General features: G+C 47.4%; 1 protein-coding gene across 3 annotated transcripts in view; it reads left to right on the top strand.

Moving 5' to 3' along the window:
* Nucleotides 1-1,931: 1,931 nt before the first annotated feature.
* The window catches only part of PLCB2 (phospholipase C beta 2), a 48,348-nt gene continuing 30,585 nt past the window's right edge, over nt 1,932-19,694 (top strand). For 2 of the 3 annotated variants that reach the window (XR_012625468.1, XR_012625469.1), the window contains exons 1-6: nt 1,932-2,375; nt 6,270-6,347; nt 8,631-8,699; nt 17,812-17,952; nt 18,713-18,792; nt 19,428-19,481. Coding sequence is in view for 1 of the 3 variants with exons in the window: in XM_074842584.1 (XP_074698685.1) it covers nt 2,292-2,375; nt 6,270-6,347; nt 8,631-8,699; nt 17,812-17,952; nt 18,713-18,792; nt 19,428-19,481 (506 nt within the window). In the remaining 2 variants the exon portion in view is untranslated. The remainder of the gene's footprint in view (nt 2,376-6,269; nt 6,348-8,630; nt 8,700-17,811; nt 17,953-18,712; nt 18,793-19,427; nt 19,482-19,694) is intronic. The other variant, XM_074842584.1, reaches the window with a different exon arrangement.

Here is a 19,694-nt window from a genome sequence, read left to right as displayed (position 1 = left end):
TCCACAGCTGTGACCTCCAAGGCCTCCCTTTAGTGCTGTCAGTGTTGCAGAGGATGGCAGGGCTGCAGTGCTTCTGAACAAGGTTGATGCTCTTTATCCTTTTCACAGCTGCTCCCTAAGTCAAAGTTAAGCAGCCCTGAAACTGCTCTGGCCTTGCAGAAGGGATCATGTGGGACACACACACATGACACTTTCGCTCCTCACTGCAGCCTCCTGTGCTCCCGTGGGCTTTCTCTATATGTACCTAGGCCTTGGGGTCTGTTCCTAAACTGCTTACAGGAAGAGCGCAGAGAACAAAACCTGTCCAGCAACCCCTGGCATTTCATTTGTGCCAAGTCCCAGGCTGTTGCTGACATCCCTGGGTGCTTCCAGCTCGGCCCTTGAGATCTGGGCAGATGCTGTCATCTGCTGCTTTGCTACTTGGGAGTAACAGTGTTCTCTGAGGGGGGCATCTTGGCTGGGCCTGGAGTACCTCTGTGCTCTGTCAGCTGGCTGCCCGAGAAGCATGTGTCACTTTGACACACATGCAAAGGAAGCTTAATACCATGAGTGTGGCTTGGTTATGGGACTGGAGGCAATGGATTCCCCTGTCCCTCATCTTGGCCCTGATACCGAGCAACCACAGCTGTGGGTAAGCCACCTCAGTTTGTTGCACTAATAAAGTAGAGCTAACAGCCTTCGCTTGGATAGCTAGTTCTTGGAAGGCATGGTGCCTTGCAAAATGTGTTGGTAAATGCAGAAAACTCGATGGTAGCTGGAAATGGAGAAACTCTCTTGTTCCCATTTTGTCAGGCAGATAAACCCATGAAAGAAATGTACAAAGGGTGTTAGGTTTGTTCAGGGTTCTCTGTTTCTGCAGCAGGTGTATCTCTGATAATTGCTGCCATCTTTGTTTTTTTACAGGTAGAGCACTTGTTATAGGTCCACTTAATCTCTCCTGCCTCATGGCACCAACATCTGAGAATGCCCTTAGGATTCCTTCAGTTGGCCTTCCCCCAGCTGTCCAGTCTGCTGCAAAGTGCTGGCCTCACCAAACTGGGTAAGTTGGGGCTGGGAAAGCAGCAGCAGAACAATGCAGCTGGCTCCCTTTGCACACTGGGAGTTTCTTTGTCCACCCTTCTCAGAATCTGCACCACTTCTGACAGTATCTTGTCCCTCCTGAGCAATGGCAGGTGCCACACCTTGACTTTCACAGGAGACAACAGAGGTGAAACCCCACCATGTGGCTGGGAATCCTGTTACAGTGAGTGTTGCACAGTTACCGCCACTGCTGGCTGGTTGTGGGGTTCTGCCTTGACTAAAATTCACCTTGCCCATGTCAACCCTTCTCACAAGCCACTCTCCTCCTGGTTAGCCAGTGCACATCTGCCACCAGCGCTCCTCTTCTCCGCTGTCCACGCGGAATTCCTTCATTCCAAGGTCAGGAGCAGGTTTTGCCCTCTTTGCCATTAACCTTCTGTCCTGCTTCCTGCCACTTCCCTTCAGCTTTGTGGTTATAATCCCCACCTTACACATCTCTCTCATTCTGTGTTCCCACAGTATCTGCAGCAGACCCAAGTGAATCTGGAGAATATTGCAGCTCCTAGGGACTCTTGTGAATGTTTTTTCATCTGTCTCTGGAATTTACATCTGCTCTGTTGGTCTGTCTCACTTTTCAGGTTGATATTCAGAAGAACCCGTAAGAGAAATGAAAAAAGTTAGACTGGACAGTGCAGCAAGTGGCCTCAGAAGTGGAGTCTGTACAGAGCAAAGAGTAAGTTTATTTTAGGTGGTATTTGGTCTGTCACATGAAGGGGGCAGTCTGCTTGTAGCTGAAGCCTGAGCTGTTCCGTAACCACATCTGCTGAAATAGTTTGAGTGTCGGCTGGCAATGCCTGCACTTTGTCAAAGAGAACATTTAAGGAAGTTCAGTTACGGAAGCGCTACAAACCGTGCGCTTCAAGTACAACTCTGAGGAGTAGGTCTCTCCTGGAGAGCCGGCGTGCGTGACTGCCCACGCGGGCATCCCAACCCATCGCAAGCTTTCCTCTGGGTGACCTTGGGCTGAGCTCCGCGTGCATGCTTGGAGAGCCGTTGATTTACAATGCAGATTCATCGGTCCTCGCCTGCCTGCCCCTGCCCCTCCTAAATTTGGCTGGGATATAAGAGGCTGTTTGCTTTCTGATGCCAACAGTGGCCATGGCAGAGCGCCCTGCCATGTGAGAGGCAGAGATAGAGGAGAGGGGGCCAAGGAGGAGCAAACTGCAGCTGCTTTTGCTTCTGGTGGCCGAGGAGCACATCTGCAGGACAGAATGTCAGTGCTTACGCCTGTCCTGCAGCCCCCAGAGGTGAAGGAGTATCTCTCCAAGGGTGAGCGCTTCATCAAGTGGGATGATGTGAGTACTGGGGTTTTTGCTTCGCTAGATTGTACGTGTGCTGGTAGGGCCAGGGTTTGAGGGGAGGCTGGGAGCTGTGTGTTGTACCTGAGAGCAGGGATGTCTGAATGGGGAGAGTGAACTGAGAAGAACAGAGCTGAGGGCTGTGTCGGGGCTGGTGATGTGGCTTCTGCACCTCTCATTCTTGTGGAGGATGGAAGTAAATGGTCTGTGTGCACAGCTTCCCTGGTGTAGGACCCCGGGGTTCTGTCTGTGTGTGTGAACCAGCCCTCAGGAAGGCACTTGCTGCTGGGGGTCTCCTTGGGGCGAGGGGCACATGCTGCATTCGTACTGTCCGGAGGAGCGTGAGGGGTAGGATTTACTCCAGAACTGATGGACTCTCCATGCTTTGCAGATAGAGAGGAAATTGGGCTCCAAGTTGCTTCCTCTTAATGGCCCTGGTGCTGGAGTGGCTCCGGGTGAGCCATGTCCTTCCACGACAGCCTGGCTTGTGGGTCTGTGAGCTACTAAGCGTGAAGTGACCAAGCAGCAAGGGGCCTGTGCTTTAACCATGGAGGGTGTTGCGAAAAGCTGCTGCTTCTCCAACTCAGCATTCTCTTGTATATTCAAAAGACCTGGTTTCCAGTCTCTGTTTGCCTTTCATTGTGAGGGGAAGAAAGTCTGAAATGGCAGAAGAGAAGTTTAATTTGAATGTAGTAGTCCCCCTTTCTAAGAAGGCAAACTAGTATTTCCCACAAGCAAGAGGACAGCAGCCACCCATCCATTTTGTCTGGAGTATGAATAGTTTGCTACTGAGCATGAATGTTGCTAAAACAGGGGGCAGGCCAGGTTATGATTATTCACCAAGATCTGGGGAAAACATTTGATGTGGTATTGCAAATGAGACACATTAGAAGGAGCCTCCAGCAGCAGCGCAGGAGGGATTAGCGCTTACTTTTGTGGGCGTAAAGCTGGAATAGAGTTCTGAGTCCCAAGGCAGCGTGTGCGGGGGAGATCACTTGTGTGCAGTGTAAGCAGGGGTGGTCCAGCGGCGCTGAGAAATGAGAGCAATGTGAGATGCAGCTGACAGAAAGGATGGGTGCTGCAGAAGGCAGGCTGGAATATCGCCAGCGGTTATTCCACTCGCTGTACACAAACAGGAGGATGGCACCAGGATATGGTGGAAAGCGCAGCCTTCCCTTTCTTTCCTGTGGGGCCACTGCCTCCAGAATGCACCTGGGACTTCTTTGACTTTGAGCAGGGATTTGGCTTGAGAATAACAGTAGCCAAACTTGGCAAAATTGCTGTTGACTTTCTATGCTCAGTCCTTGGGGACTACTTTCCCAAAAACTTGAAGCTGTTAAGAACCTCACTGGGATTAGGTTCCCTTGAAACCCAGGGTGAGTCAAGCTGGGCTTCCAAGACCCACCAAGTGTTTATTTGCTGCAGTAACTGTATGAGTTGGGGAGCTCAAGTCCTGTGTGGATTTTCCCCTAAGGCTTACAGATTTGTAAACATTCCTAAAAGGTTACCTCTAATTAAGTAGTTTACAGACTTGACCTCCACCAATAATGAAGGCTGCCTCCACAGGTGGGCTGTTCTGGTCATGTTGCTTCATCTCCTCACACTTTCCCACTCCACAGTTAGAGCAGGCTGCAAAGGATGATGGCAGGAGCTCCGGGTTGCAGGATTGCTGCTCTTCAGACGTCATGGGTCTGTGGGGTTTTTTGTCTCACTCTTTGAATTGACCTGGCTGTGCTGTTGGTAACAGTTTGGAGCTCCTTCCACAATAGCTGAGGCAAAGGACTGAAGGTAGATCAGAGTGGCTCCTTGCATCCCTCTGTGCAGTTTGGGACTGGACTAGAGCCTTTGCTGTATCCAACTGTTTCTTGAGAAAAGCAAACCCACACGTTTTCTGTGGTGCCTCACCGTGTCCAGCACTTGTAATGTGTTCTCTAGAGGAGAGTGCAGTAGGATCTCCGCCGGGCAGGACCATTCTGGCCTGTCCCACTGAGTTAGCTGCAACATCCTGGGGTATGGAGCAAGTTGGCTGTGCTTTGTTTAGCACCCAGCAAGCTGGGGCTGCCAGGCAGGCTGAAGAGGTTAAGTCCTACTACATGGTTTGTTTCAAGAACCAGCTTGGGGACCCTTTCAAAACCTGAGGTGGGGCACAACGTAGTAGCTGACCTCTTAAGCAGAGCAGATGTATGTGGTTTTGGCTCTATGCTGACTCTTAGCCCTTGTAATAGAAGCAAAAATCTTAAAGTTTATGGAATACAGGATTTTACCAGACAACACTTGCTTTCTGCCCTAGAGTAGAACTCCACAGTGTGAGCAGCAGCCTGTTTGGTTGCCAGACCATCTTCTGTAGAATTCACCATTTCCTTTGGTGCTGGGAGCCACCCCACAGGAGAGTCTGCCTGCACCCCCCAGCTGTCTGTGTCCCTGATCAGGAGGGCAGCCGTCAGCAGCCTTACTGCAGCCTCAGCTTGCTTTCAAGAAAGCTGCTTCACAGGAGATAAGGCTAATCTAGAAACACGGCGCAATCCTCAGTAGTACCACAGTGCCTCTTCTGCTCTTCGTGGCTCGTGGCCATGAGTTCGGGGAGCTAACCAGGAGCTCTGGGAACATGGGGATTGTGCTGTGCAGATCCATGTTGTCCCGAGCACAGCGTGAGCAGGACAGGGAGCGAAAGGAGAACATACGATGCACAGGGGCATGAGCAGCTTACTGTAATGAAGAATACTGAACCTGGACGTGGTGGTCTCTGGAAATACAGATGCGCTGAGGTATGAGCTCACTAACAAACTGAAGAACCCAAGGCCAAGTGACAAATACAATTTCCAAGTTCCATTATGGGTTTCGTCTCTGTAGCTGGGTATTTCAGCTTCCTGAATTGAATATGAAGCCTTCCTAGAAATGGCTGATAGATCTTATGATGCTGTCTTCTGTGGCACCAGAGGTCAAACGCGGTGAGGAGTCATCTCGACTGAATGAGCAAATGGGCGGGGACCCCGGTAGAGGCACCAGGCATCCTTTATCTCTGTCTCCAAAGAGCTCACGCTAATTCATCTCTTAGCACAGGCTTGCCCGTGAGAGGGGAATGGATGTTGTCTTGAAAATGTCAGTGAAGTTGTCTTTAACTGGACATGCAGAAGCTGTGTAATTATTCAGAGGCGAAGTACACAGCCTCACAGCAGCCTGTCTTCTCTGCAGCATATGCATTGGTTCTGATGTGAAGGGCCTCCCTTTTGTATAGGGTTCAGGATCAGCCCTGAATAATTTAATCTAATTTTGTGCCTGTAGTGTGGGTGTTTAAATAGCTGCTGCTTCTTACAGTCTGTGAACAGCTAGTCCATGGAGTTTAAGAATCGCTACCTAAAGCAGATTCATCTGCTGTATTAGCTGGACCCCTCCTTGAACCCTTCCTGACTAGGCCCCTTCTCTGTAAAGAGAGCTGGCGTGACAAGTGTGAGCGCCTTGGTGGCAGCTGCCATGGGTGGATGTTGGCTCTGCTTGGCCTGGGTGACTTTTGGAGCTCGGAGAAGGAAACAGGTGCCTTGGAGGGGGGACAGTTCACATGCAACAATTGCACCTGCAGGTACTTTCTTCTCTTAATTCATCATATAGAAAGCTCCAAGAGAGGAGTTCTAGCTAAATGCGTAGTGTTAGGTGGGACTCGGGCTTCAGCAGAGATCAGCTTCCAGCGCCCCACAGTATTACTCTGGAGATGTACTAAATTGTCTGGTTCATTTCCATAAATCACAGAGGATGATTCACCTGACTGGATCTATATTTGAACTAGGAACTTTATGTCCCATGATGGGTTCTCCAAGTCATGTAAGGTGCTAACCTTCTTTCTTCTGTTTTGTTGTTTTGTTTTATTTTTTGTTGTTGTTGGGTTTTTTTTGTCAGGAAACAGCAAGTGCTTCTCCTGTGATTCTTCGAGTGGATCCAAAGGGCTTTTACTTATACTGGACTGATCAGAATAAGGTATGTGCTAAGACTTGACAGCCTGGACTCCAAATAGTCAGTTCAAGTTTATGCAAGATGAAAACACCATAAGTGCTCGAGTTCTGTGCTCAGGAGCAAACTACCGCACTCATTCCACTTGGCAGGAACTCCCCCACAAAGGACCTGGGAGTCTTGTGCTTATTCAATGGCAGATTTGTCTGTCTTCAGAAAAGAGCAGGAAATTAAGCTGCAAACATGCCAGAGAGATGAGCGTGGCCTTTTTGTGCTTGTCACGCTGGAATCTTATACCTGCGAAGTTCGTTAGATGTGCTTCAGAGGGCTGCATGGAGAACAGCAGTACCGATGGCCCGTTAGCCAGTGTGCTGAAGGACTCTCCCAGCCAGTGCAGTGGTGCAGCTGGAAAGGAAATGGCTAGATGTATGCAGCTTGAGCTAATGTGTAACTCATGTGCAGCCTGTGCTGTAATTAACTGACTTGTTGGGGTTTTAGAAAACTTAATTAAAAAAAAAATAGTGGCCTTAATGATGTAGAGACTACATGAAGTCTGGAGAGCGAGTTGTGCTCCTCTCAAGCCGGGGTGGTGTGTGCGCTGCCGGAGGTAACCCACAGGATGCCGGCTGTTGGCAAAAAATTTAGGAAAAAGAATTCAGTTCCTTGCTACTGAGTAATAACAAGGGGTGGAGAGATCGAGCTGACTGGAGGTGGAAGGCTGGGCTTACTTCTGCTTTCCAGAACAGAGCTGTGGTTCAGCTCTACTTCCTTCTCGTGACCTACATGCTGAAGAGGCATGGTAGATAAAGAGACAGAGACAGGCGTCCCATGCAGCGCCCTGGCCGGGAGACCTGGTGTGTGTTGGTGAGCTCTGCCTTCTCAGAAGATTGTGCCCCAGTGCCACACAGCCGTGTCTTCTGAGAACAGTGTCATGGAGCTGAGGGCTGTCACATCCCTCTCGAAGGTGTGCTCTCCTTTTAGCCGTCTGTCACGCTCATTCCCCTTTCAAGGTCCGCTTCTGGCAGTAGAATTTTTGCTTTAAGGGCTCCAGCAGACAGCAGGAAGAAGTGGTAGCACTGAAGTAGTGCAGAGAATGGGGCAAGGGGAGCTGTTACCACCCCTAAAAGTGAGGTGTTTCACTGGGTTAGTGGTATGAGGGATTTAACTACCTGGGAAGGCACTGGGGTAAGGAAGCAGAGCTGACGTGAGGAAACCCAGACTGGAGGGGGTCTCATGTTCCTGGAAAATGCTATTGATTAACACCTAAAATAAACTGTGAACAAATTTGAGAGCCACAGTGGAGCAACAGAATGTTTTACATCCTTGGGAAAGCACTTGTCTGGCATCTTTCCTATTCTCTGAGGGAATCTGCAGACTGTGAGCTAGCGAAGGTGGTGGGCAAATGCTGGCTGTCGGAGGGAGCTGGGGCAGACTGGCAGGAGTGCAGCGGCCAGGGGCAAGACGTGGGCTGATAGTGTGGAGTGGTGTGGTCAATAGTTTGTTGAATTTGTGTGGCTTATTCATTGCTGGCTGACTCGTGTTAAGATCTGCTTGTCATCAACAGCAAGGAAGAAAAGCTGCACCACTTTTGCCCTAGGGATTCAGAAAGGAGTGGAATCAGGAGTAAAACTTCCATCCCGTTTGACAATAAAATGGGGATACAGCCAGAAGACACGGTATCCGTGTTGTTCCTTATTGTGATCTTGGAAAATAATACTATCTGCTGCAACAAGTATAATTTGTTCTCCAGGCCCATGGTGAGCAGACCATTTAGCAACAGAGGAAGGAAATTCAGGTTGGATATTAAAAGAACAAACAAAATAAACATGACAACTAGGCAGTGGTGAGGATGTGGAGCAGGCTACCTTAGGGAAGGCTGTGAAATGTCCTCATGGGAATTGCTTCAGACCAGATTAGGTGAAAGTCTGCTGGGAGCGACGTGGGGAGAGGTGGTCCTGCCTGCCTTCCAGCACAGCTGCTCCGTCTTGAAGGCACGAAGTCAGGCCGAGAGCAGCAGTGATGGGAGACTCTGGGTTGTATTGACACGTAGACTCTAACTGGGGTAGAGTTTCCCCATATAAACCTGTACGGTGCTGCAGACCACCACTGCCAGCTCCACACTAGCCAGCCTACCAGGGTGGCACACTAGCATCTGATGTTTCCCTGCCTGCATTGGTCCTGCTGGGAGAGCTCTTCCCCAGGGAAGCGTGCTGGCTGAGACCTGCTTTGCAGCTTCTGAGGGCTTAGCAATGGATTTCTTTCCTTCCTCCTTTGGGTCTCCTAATCTTCCTTGTCCTTGTTTTGTTGTAGGAAATGGAAATTTTGGATATCACCAGCATCCGAGATACCCGAGTGGGGCGATTTGCCAAAATCCCCAAGGTGAGTGCACAGCTTTGTTTCTGGCAGTGGTTCATATGGGAAAGGTAAGGCTGCCCGGGGCTTTGGCAGAGCTGAGGCAGTTTACCCTGGCTTTCTGCTCCAAGGAGGCAGAGAGGACCTTGTCTCCTTACATCACAACTGTGTATAGAAAAGCTGTCTTTACTCTCGTCCCTGAACTCCCTGGGGTCTTCTGTGCACCCAAAAGAAAGGCATATCCAGACTAGGGTATATGAGCTTGTTGGAAAGAATATGCCAGAATGCTGGGAAAGCAACAATTCCCCTCCAGAGTGCCTGCCAAAAGCCTCATTTTCTGCTGTGCATGGCGTTGGGTCCTACCACCATGCATCGCACCAGCTTTAATCCTGCCCTGGCCTTTATGTCCCCTTGAGCCACCACAGGGAGTCCTGCAGGAGACTTGTGATGCTTCTGCATTGAGTCACCAGAGCAAAGATGCACAGCCCGGGTCAAGGCAGCTACAAACCTGTACTTACAGTGAGATTCCAACGCAGTGTGTGGTGGGGTTTTTTCCCTTTAAAGGGAAGAAAATGTAGTTTCAGAAAAACTAGTGTGTGTTTCTCTTTCCTTCCCCCCCCCCCCCCCCCCTAATTTTAAATTCTCTGCTTGCAGGGTGGCAGGCTAAGGGAAGCACACGATTATGGCTTTGTTCTTGGTTTCAGTTGTAATTTAAGCTTCCTGCAGCAAAGTTGTCCTTGTTAGGACTTTCTTCTGGGTCTGTTTTTGTTTGTTTTTAACTTTTCCATGTATGGAAAAGGCAAGCAGAAAATTGAAGTAAAGCTAGAATGTGTAAAGGAAACAAAGGAGTAAAGATAACAGCTCCGTATGGTAACATAGGTGATTCTCGGTCTAACGCAAAAGGGGAAGATTTTGCAATATATACTGAGAGACTTGAGCAGCCTCTTTGCGTAAGTGGAACAGCTGTTTTCTTAATTCTGCTCTGAAAATTTCTATTCAGAGCTCCCCCAAGGCTGATGTTTCTCAGAAGACCATAATGAGGTGGGTGCTAAAGGCACAGCAGAGCTCAAGAACAGTACCCATCTTACACAATTCTTAAAAATCATAATTCCTTCTGAGAAACAGTGTTTCTTCTTGGAAATTCACTAAAATGAAACATATTTGAGTTTTCAACAAGCCTAAAACTTTGCCTGCAACTTGCTTTGTGGGAATAATGTTTGAAAAAAAGCTCTCAGAAGTTTGTGGGGTGTTTTTCATTTGAGAGAATGAAATATTTGAAGTTTGTAGAGCTAGGTGCTACGCTCCAGACAGAACGTGGTAAGGGAAAGGCCAACTTAAAGGAGAGGCACGAGATACTATTTTCTAATGTGTTTAAACTTCTGGGAATAACCTGTTTACAAAATGAATTCATCTTTGCTATAGATTATAAATTGACGGTGTAAATCCTGAGGCCATAGGTGGATGTCCTGGTGGCAACAGCTAGGCTGGAGAAGAATGTCCTAGATTTTAGCAGTTAATTAAGGAAGACTAATTGGAGCATATCAGGAGAAACATGCTGGCACAAATGCAGTATCAGTTGCCTCTAGACAGAAGAAATTTCTACTCAAACAGCATCTTTCTGTAATGAGCTCTCGTTCACAAACAAGGAATTGCTCTGGAAACAAGACCAACCCCAGTTTAAGAGTAATTCAAAGTAGTTTTGGGATGACCACATTCCATATCTAGAGAAAAACAAAAAAAATGTCCTTTTAAAAGAGATTTTTAATAAAAGCACGAAGAAGTTTGTGAAAAGAATGAGGCAATTCATGAGCAGTACCAGGGTAACAAAATGCAAAAGAGGAGGGGGAAGCAGTGGCTGTGTTCCACAGTGAGCTCTAAATCTTTTCAATAAAATTGGAAAGTGGCTTGTGTGATTCCAGTCATAAGCGAAGGCTCCTAAAGAACAGAATGAGAGAGGATATCTTTGCATGGTAAAATGCATGGAGAATAAGAAAAAGGTTTCGAGAGGAGAGAACCAGCAGACTCCCAGAAGGATCCGTGCTTGGGCCTGTGACATACTGTGTGCCTATGATCCTCAGAAGGTGTAGAGGGATGAGACAAAGTTTACCAATGGTACCAAATTACTTGGGGTAATAAAATGAGGACTGATTTGTAGAAAGACCTTGAAATGCTGGTTGACTGGCTGATCTAATAGGTGGTAAAATTTAGTACAGATAAAAATGAGGCAATGCACACAGAAAAAAACCCTGATCCTAACCTGTAATAACAGGCTCTGAGTTGGCTAGTGCTACTCAAACAAGATCATGAGTATGGTAAAATATCAACGCAGCATTCAGGAGTATTTGATCAAAGTTGTATGTTAGGAATTATAAGGAAATAATTGGGAAATCATGCCGCTGTGTACACGTGTGCACCCATGTTTCTGTGCATTTCTAGTGGCCTTGTCTCAAATGAGACAAAGAACTGGAAAAGGTAGAAAAGAGCAGCAAGATTAATAAAAGTATGAAATGGCTACTGTAGGAAGAGCATCTGAGTAGACAGAGACTGTAGTCTGGCAAAAAAAAAAAACATGAGGGGGATGTGGAGGAGTATTGTGGAGTGCTGTAAAATCAGGGGTTGAGTGGAGAAGGTGAGCACAAAGTAGTTACTCAGTGTTTCTTCCAGTGTGAGAACTACACATCAAGTGGAATTTTCCAAAGGCAGGTTCAGCATGAGCAGAAGGAGGTGCTGCTTTTACACCTCGTGTCGCTGCGCTGTGGGATGCCTTCCTGCATGGGTCATGAAAACATTTGTGAGTTTGAAAAGGCAGAACAAGAAGGAAGTGCCCCTTGAGGGTTATTAAATGCAAGGTAATGCCTCTGGTTTAGGAAGTTGCTGAATCGTAAATTGCTGGAAGCTGCAGAAATGTGTCAGGGAAGTATCGTTGCATTTGACCTGTTCTTATACTTTTCCCCAGGCATCTGGATGGGTCCGTGGTCTGACCTGGTGTAGCTGTTGTATTACAGCCATTGTAATAGGCCAGAGACAGTATTTTACAGTCCTGGGAATTGGCTACAGCTCATTTCTTGGAAACAAAGAAAGAAAGGTTAAGCACCAAATGATTTATTAAGTATTCTCAACAGGCAGAAACGATGTGCTTGATGACAACCTCTGCTGTGAAAATCCCAAGTGCTTTTTGAATTCTGCATCTTGGCGACCCATTTAAAATAAGCCCCCTTTTTATTTCAGAGAATTTTCTGGCATTTCTATGACAACATGTAGTAGAACGCACTAGGCTGGCTCCTTATCCACCTTTCTCTTATGGGATGATGGGAAGTCTTGTGTGGGCACTGAAATGGCCACTGAATTAAAATGGTGGGAGAGATATGCCGTCCAGTCCTGGAAGCTTTATTTACACATGGCTGTACTATCCACGATGCTTCTGCAGGGCTTCCTTGGAGCCCTCAGTTGTGTATTCAGTTGGCTTTCCTGAGAACAGACTTTGCTCAAAGGAATGCAGAAAGCAGTGAAAATGAATCACCACACCCTCTGCACAGGACAGCTAGGTCTGGTGCATCATTACAGAAAGGCATAAATATGAAAAACTGGTGTGACAAAGCAAACAAAGATCTGTTAGAGGTGAAGGGTGGGAGAATGACAAAGGGTGCTGTCTCCCCTCTTACACAAGAATGGTTGGAATGGTTGTGGGATAGAACTGCTGAAATTAATACAAATAGTTACTTGTTTCATTGGCTAAGAGTGGAGGAGAAGGGGAAAATGGGTGATATTTAAGACCAGAACAAGCTCATAGCTGTTGGAAGAGCTTTGGATAGTACCAATAACAACTCAAGCATCCTTTTCCCCTCCTTTCCCTTCCCTTGCTAATGACACCGTGGCAAACCCACAGCCTCTCTGAAGCAAAGCTCATGGTCTGGTTTTCCCACTGAATTGGGACTGAAGGAATTCACAAGGAGGGTGCTTGGAGGGCATCTGTGCTGCTGCTTTCCCCTGCAAGGGTCTGTGCTCTTTGTGGCTGTAGCTGGAGCTGCGTGAGGGTGAAACATGCCCTGAGCTTTTCAGACCAATGTAGGTGAGATGAGTCTCCCTGCTCGCAGATGGTGGTACTGTGGATGTTGGGAGTTCCCTGCTTTCAGTAACTCCCCAGCTGCTGCGAAGCAAGAGGTTTGGGGTTTTTCTTTGTAACCTCTCTATACACAGCAAGAAGAATAACACCAAAGCGCCCACGCGGAAAACCACTTCTGGAAAGACGAGCTGTGGTACGTGCTCCCTGGCCAGGCCAGGTCACAGCACTATCCCTGCAAGCTGGGAGGCAGGGACTGGGGGGAGCCCCTCCCTGACGCTGTGGTAAGGGTGGCATTGAGAAAGGGATGAACCACTAAGGGTTGGTGACAATAGGAGCCGCCTCCCAGGGAGAAGGCCACTGCCATTTGCCCCAGAAGGAACCAGTTCCTGGAACTGAACCTGCTCTGAGAAGGGCTCTCCTGTACCACGCCCCGCTCCTGGCATATTGGCATATGAGCACACACACAGCCCTTGAGTCCTCCCGTCACCTCTCCTGTGCACGTGCAGGTTTCCCCTTCTCACCCCCTTTGCTTTATTTTCTTTGAGAGCTACTCGGTGTTCTGCAGTGTTTTTTCTCCATGGAAATTTTTTTGAGAGACAGGGCAGAATGAACTTTGGCACAAGTTCAAGAGTAATAAAGATAAGAGTTAGCAGGGACTTTGAACATAAATGAGACAAGATAAAAAGCTATTGAATGTAGTTCAGCAGCATGCCGAAGCAGATCAAGATGTTATTTACAATGCAATTCTGTTTTCCTTTGAGTAACAAGGAACAATAATGGCTGCTCTATTTTGGTTTTTTCTTCTGATGCACCAAGACCCCAGAACACTGTCAGAGAATGTAATAATTAGGACCAAAATACATGATTTTTAGGCCAGGCTGCTGGGCTGTTGGCTTCATCTTGGGTTTTGTTTAGACATTTCAGCAGGCATTGGCTTTGAAACAAGCATAATTTTTCATAAAAACAGAAGTTGTATTTTCTGACTGTCATGATTATAAAACAGTTTCATCCTCCACACACATTTTGTTGTTATTGAACCCGGAGATGCAGACTCTGAACATGTACAAGGGAGAAAATGACACCGAGGTATTTCACACATCCAATTTTGAGATGATAAAGTAGGAGTGAGTGGTGTTTGGGAACCATGGGTGCAGGGAGCACTCCACGTGGGGCTGAGCAGGGGCTGAGCCACGGACTACGGAGACGCCGTGGGTGGTCAGTTGCTGCACTGCATCACGGGGGGAAGGCGGCAGCTCTGGGCACTGAGCACCATCTCCACACTGTGCTGTGGATTCAGCAACATGCGTGAGCACAGGATGGAACTAAAAGTCTGATGTCCAAATAAGAGTGATCACAAGAAGCTGGTGGGAGACAAACTGATAAATGTGCATGCCAGAGAGAAGCGGGTAGAAGGCTGTGGCTTGCAAAGGATTTATAAATAGTGCAGCAGGGGCCAAGCAAGGAAACAGTCACATCTGGATAATGGCCTTTTGCCATGCTGGGCCCTTTTTCTGCCTCTTCCATCTTTCTGCAGTGTGAGCTCTTAGACCACAGGGACAGAAGTTACTGAGGATGCACAGTCTGCATCTCTCCCTCGTGGTCTGTTCCTGCTCGATTCCAGAATGCCGCGGGTTATTTTGTGCCATGTGAATCTGTGTGCTGCTGCATTTTCCGGTTCCTTTAGATAAGACAGCACTGAGAGCTGAGAGTGCTTCATCTGCGTATTTTTTTCTGCCTCGGCTCGCTGAGATGCTTGGCGCAGAGACAGGCTGGCCCCCGCGGTGCGGGCGGTGGCAGGACAGCCCTCCCCGCCGCTCAGCAGACGGTCCTGTTGCTGAATCCCATGACAGAGTGGTGCTGCTAACGAGGATGTGAGCTTTACCTGCAGAGCCAAAGGTGTTTGAATAATCTTGGTTCTCCCTTTCCCTTCTGGCAACCAACAAGACCTTTCTTCTCCAAAAGAGAAGACTTGTTTTCACGTCCTGGCTTCTAATACCACAAGCACTGCATCGTGTAGCATGTTTCATGAAGACAGAAAATTGTCAGTGTGCAGTGAGCTCCTGCAGCTGTGGTGGATCCCCACTGTCATTCACTGTGTCCCATTTCGAGTAGAGAAAGGACTGTCTCTGTCTCTTGCATTAGGCCTGGCTCTTTGTTTATATTTGCATGAGAATTTGCTTTTTCTCTGGACTATGAATCTGGTTTGTACAGATGAGGATTTTAGGGAAATCAGGAGGGTGGGAAGTGAAATGAAAGCTGAATCTGTATTTCAGCTGCTCTCGTGGTGGGTTGTTTTCTGTTTGCTTGGTGGTGGGTTTTTTAAGTGGATCTGCTAAGCATGTTTCCCTTCCTCTGATTTGCGTGGCTAATGTGGTTGTCCTGCTTTTCACGTAGCAATTCCTATCTTTCCTTTACAGCCACTGGCAAGGTGACACTAAGTAATTACGTAGCGGAGCTGCAGCACCAAGATGCTAAAGCAGCACAGGTTATGAAAGAGCCATGGTATCAGGTTCTATGCCCTTGGACACGGTCTCTGGTCCTCTCTCACCATCTTCATTCAGTTTTACACCAACATCACTGCATTTATCCCGTGAGGGAGATAAGCCTCACGTAGAGTAGGCAGCACAGAGTGAGCGAGTGACTCGCTTAAGGCCAGGCAGGAAGGCAGTCGCTGGGAAAATATGACCCAATTTAGATCCCTAACAAGATCATCCTTTCCTTTCCCTGCTGCAGTCTGCTACTCATAAAATGGAGCTATTGACTCCACCAAGGTGTAAGGAGATGTCAGAAGTTAGTGCTGATGAAGAGCATGGCATATAAAAACCTGCAGAGGCAAAGGCTAATGGTGAACAGCTGTTCTGGAAAGGTGATCAGGTATCAGGCCGTTACCAAACATGGCCTGTGTCAGGTTTGTCTGGGGGAGCCCAGCCAGAGAAAGGCAAAAGCTCTGATGCAGCGTTCGGCTCGCAAGGGATATGGCGTGAACAAAACATTTGCTGGGGAGCCAAGTGACACCCGCTTGCAGAGGAGGAAGGGCTGGGAGGAGCCGATTTGTAACAAATACAGGAAATGAGCTCAGCATAAACCACAAGTTCTCTATTGTCTTAGCTTCATATAATTTACAACACCTAGAGGTAAGGAAGCTGAACAAATGCCAGTGGGTTACAAGATGAAGTTAAGTTTGAAGTTAAAATCCTAACACTTTGACACCTGGAATGAAAAGTTAAGCTCCATCAAGAAGTCACTATGAGCGTGAAAAGGAGGTGTGGGTATGTGGGTGCTGCCCGCTGCTGCGAAGGAAACTTGCTCACGAAGCAAAAATGAGGCATTTTAGAAATTCCAGAACTATTAGGAAATAGGCAAATCTTCTGGGTGGCTGACTACTTTCCCCCTTCTTTCCCTCCAAATGCTCTTGGATTATACAGGTTTCAGAGTTACCCCTGCAGAGAGTTGCTCTTACAAAGAAAGAAACAGCAGTCAGGTGATCTTGAGTTACAATCCAGGCCATCCTGTTTTTCCTAAAGATGCCTGTTTGCTACAGATGTGTCAAAAGTTGCAAACATTCCAGAAATTTGGAAAAACGCAGTGGAAAAAAAATCTGCAGAGTTCCTTATCAAATATATATGCAGCTCTGTGTGTGACATGGTGCAGACACAGAAGAATGCCTGAAGCTGAGCTGTTCTGGAGTTTCTGCTGTTGCAGTCTAAATGTAAAGAGAAAATTCTGGGCCAGAAATGGAATTGTTTCCATTTGAATCGCAATGGGATGCAAGTGGATGGTTGCGTCTAGGGGTTTTAGTTGGTTTGGGCTAAACTGGGGTCCATAGAATTTGCTTTCTTCAACTTGCAGGGATTCAGATATTGTCCAGTTAGTAGCAGCTTAACAGTCACTAAACATGAGCTGAACTGCAGCGACTAACTTTATGTGCTTTAAGTTTATAGCAAACACAAAGGTAAAGTCATTTAGCTAAAACCTCTTTTGCTGAAGCTAACGTGATACGTAACGTGTTAAGGTGTTACTGATGTTCTGACTTGTTGACACGCAGTAACTCAGCCACGTGTCTGACTGTGGGCTTGTGCAGGCAGTGAGAGCTCAGATCCCAGCTCCAGTTAAACTCCCAACTCTGACCTGCTCTGCTAACAGTCCCAGACCATGGATTTTGCCCTTAGTTACTGAAGGAGCAGGTGCTCTGACTGCCTCCCTGTTTGCTTCCCTACAGATTTATCCTGCGCTTTAGATAATGAATTGCTGCGCTTTATTCCAGCACATGGGAATTTTATCCTTTCATTATAAATAGCGACCGTCCGTACAACTCCAGGATACCTTGGCTTAGTGACGCCTTATGTAGGAATGCAGAAAATGCTAAATAATTTAAAGAGATTCTATAAATACTTTCATATGGTGATGAAATCCAAGTATGACTAATCAGATGAGCCTTATACTTAACAAAACAAATCTCTGGTGAGCCATTGCTGTAGGACACTGCAATTGCTATGGAAAAAAATGTTTCTAGCAACTGACAACTAGCAGAAAATGTGGCTTGGAGGGAGAGAGCCCATCTCGCCAGTGACCAGGTCTAAAGCTGGTAGACCTTCCAGGTCCCAAACAACATCTTTCTTGTGGTGGACGGAGGTTACAGCAAAAGGTATCACTCTAACCTAGAAGACTTTCTTAGTGTGTGTTTTGACAAATGACTGTCTACAGTAATTTGGTTATGCACCTCTGGTGTGAGCTGGCCAAATGCTCCTCTGCTTGTCTGCAGGTTCAGGCTGAAGTTTCAGAAGGAATTTCTTTAAGAGCAGTCTCCAGCTTTTACTTTTTCAGACCAAAACAGCATGTTTGTACAGTGATGTTAGTCACAATGTTTTGTTCCATGGAGGATCCAGGTAATGCAGGTTCCAGAATAAAGATGAAAATTAAGGAAAGCCAAGGAAAGGGAGATTATATTAAACAATTTTGCAGCCCTTGAAAAGCTCGCTGTGAATTTGGGTCAGTGTTTGGCTTGGGTCCTGGTTTTTTTCAGGTACAGTTTGCTGCATTCTCCCTTCATCCCCATCTGTTGTGTTTCTTTTGCAGTGCCAGAAGCTCCGAGAGGTTTTTAACTTGGATTACCCTCACAGCACCTTCCTGCTTAAGACTCTGACTATTGTATCTGGCCCTGACATGGTTGACCTCACTTTCCATAACTTTGTGTCCTACAAGGAGAACGTTGGCCAGGTATCAGGTCCTGAGGGCAAGGAAGCAGTGGGAAACGTGAAGGATTGGGACATTAAATGGGGAGCAGGAAAGGAGAGGGGAAGGCAGGGAACCTGAACCTGTCAGTGTTACTGGCAAGGTTATAAACAATCAGGTTAATGTTCCAGTAAGGTTTGGTACCTCCATAGTTCTAGAAACTTCTGCCCTGTGTGGAGAAGGACCAGTAGGAGAAATTTGGTTTGTCATTTGTCTGTCATGTGCTTTGTATGGATAAACAGAGAGCTGAGGAGGCTCAGTGGAAAAGTTTCAGCTGCTGGTGTATACAGGCAGCAGGAGGGTGATAGAGCCAAGCCCAGGGCACAGTTGTTGGGATTTGGAGCCCAGCAGTATCAGGACGGGCCTTTTTGCCAAGACCTGTAGTGACAAGACAAGGGGTAACAGTTTTAAACTGAAGAAGGGTTGATATAGAGTGGACATAAGGAAGAAATTTTTTACTATGGGGGGTGGTGAGGCCCTGGCGCAGGTTGCCCAGAGAAGCTGTGGCTGCCCCCTCCCTGGAAGGGTTCAAGGCCAGGTTGAACGGGGCTTTGGGCAACCTGGGCTAGTGGAAGGTGTCCCTGCCTGGGGCAGGGGGGTGGGACTGGATGGGCTTTAAGGTCCCTTCCAACCCAAATTGTTCCATGGTTCTGTGCCCTTTCCACATTTGTTGCTGCATACTTCTTGGTGCAGTTCCATAACGCCCAACTGCCTCTGCCTTGTGTGTGTGTGTGTTTGTTCCCAGAGCTGGGCTGAGGATATTATGGCCATCGTTCGGAATCCCCTCACGTACAACGCTTCACGGTATACCTTCCTAGAGAAAATGTAAGTGATTTCTGACAAATATTGTTCTCTGAAACAGTCATGTACTGCCCTTCCTGTCTGTACTAGAAAGAAAAGGCTTCTTAGCATCCAGGTCCTTTGACAGCCTCCAAAACAAGTCCTGTGTCAGCTTAGGAGCCCCAGGGCACAGGCAGGGGGTTGGTAGTTGGGCCATATGTTGCGTGACAACTGCCTGACACAGAAGTACTTGAGCCAGTCACACACACACATGGTGTTAGACAGGCTGAAATGCTGAGCCTCCAAGGTGTCTCCCACCGCAGTCACAGCACTCACCCCAACAACGTGCTGCCTGTCTTTCTTTGCTCTGTAATGCTGTTTGGTTGGCAGCCTGGGATCACTGAGGAACGCTAAATAATAGGAGATATCGTTATCTCATGTCTACATTTTATATTTCAGAGGAATCTTTCTGATACCTAAGCTGTTATAATTTGCCTGTTTCTCCTTCCTAAGAAACGGGAACAGGTTCTGTCTGAGGTTAAGCTGATGGTCTGGAGGACCCTGATTTTGAGTTAACTGTTAGATTGTTTTCCCAATCGCATATTTTTTTCTTTCTCCTTACTTACTAGGACCTCTAAGATTGTACAAGTGTGTTTTTGCAATCTTGTTTGTTTTCACAGCCTGGTGAAGCTGAAGATGCAGCTCAATGCAGAGGGGAAGATTCCTGTCAGGAAGTGAGTATGGATATTTGTTTCATTGTGTGTTCAGTCAGACTAAAGGCAGAGCAGCTGGTAAGAGGGTGGTTGCCCAATGGCTTCAGCTGCCTGCTCCTTCTGCCCTGAAGAGGTAGAGAGCATTCCCTCTGGATTCAGGCCACGACAGGACTCCTGCTGCACCTGGGATGTAACTTGCGTCTGGAAAGGAGACCTTTTGTGGCCTTCATCTAC

This window comes from Strix aluco, chromosome 16, assembly GCF_031877795.1.
Source record: "Strix aluco isolate bStrAlu1 chromosome 16, bStrAlu1.hap1, whole genome shotgun sequence".
In the NCBI taxonomy this organism is placed as follows: domain Eukaryota; kingdom Metazoa; phylum Chordata; class Aves; order Strigiformes; family Strigidae; genus Strix; species Strix aluco.
Note: the sequence above shows the minus strand (reverse complement) of the source record. Positions and strands in the feature narration are given on the sequence as shown.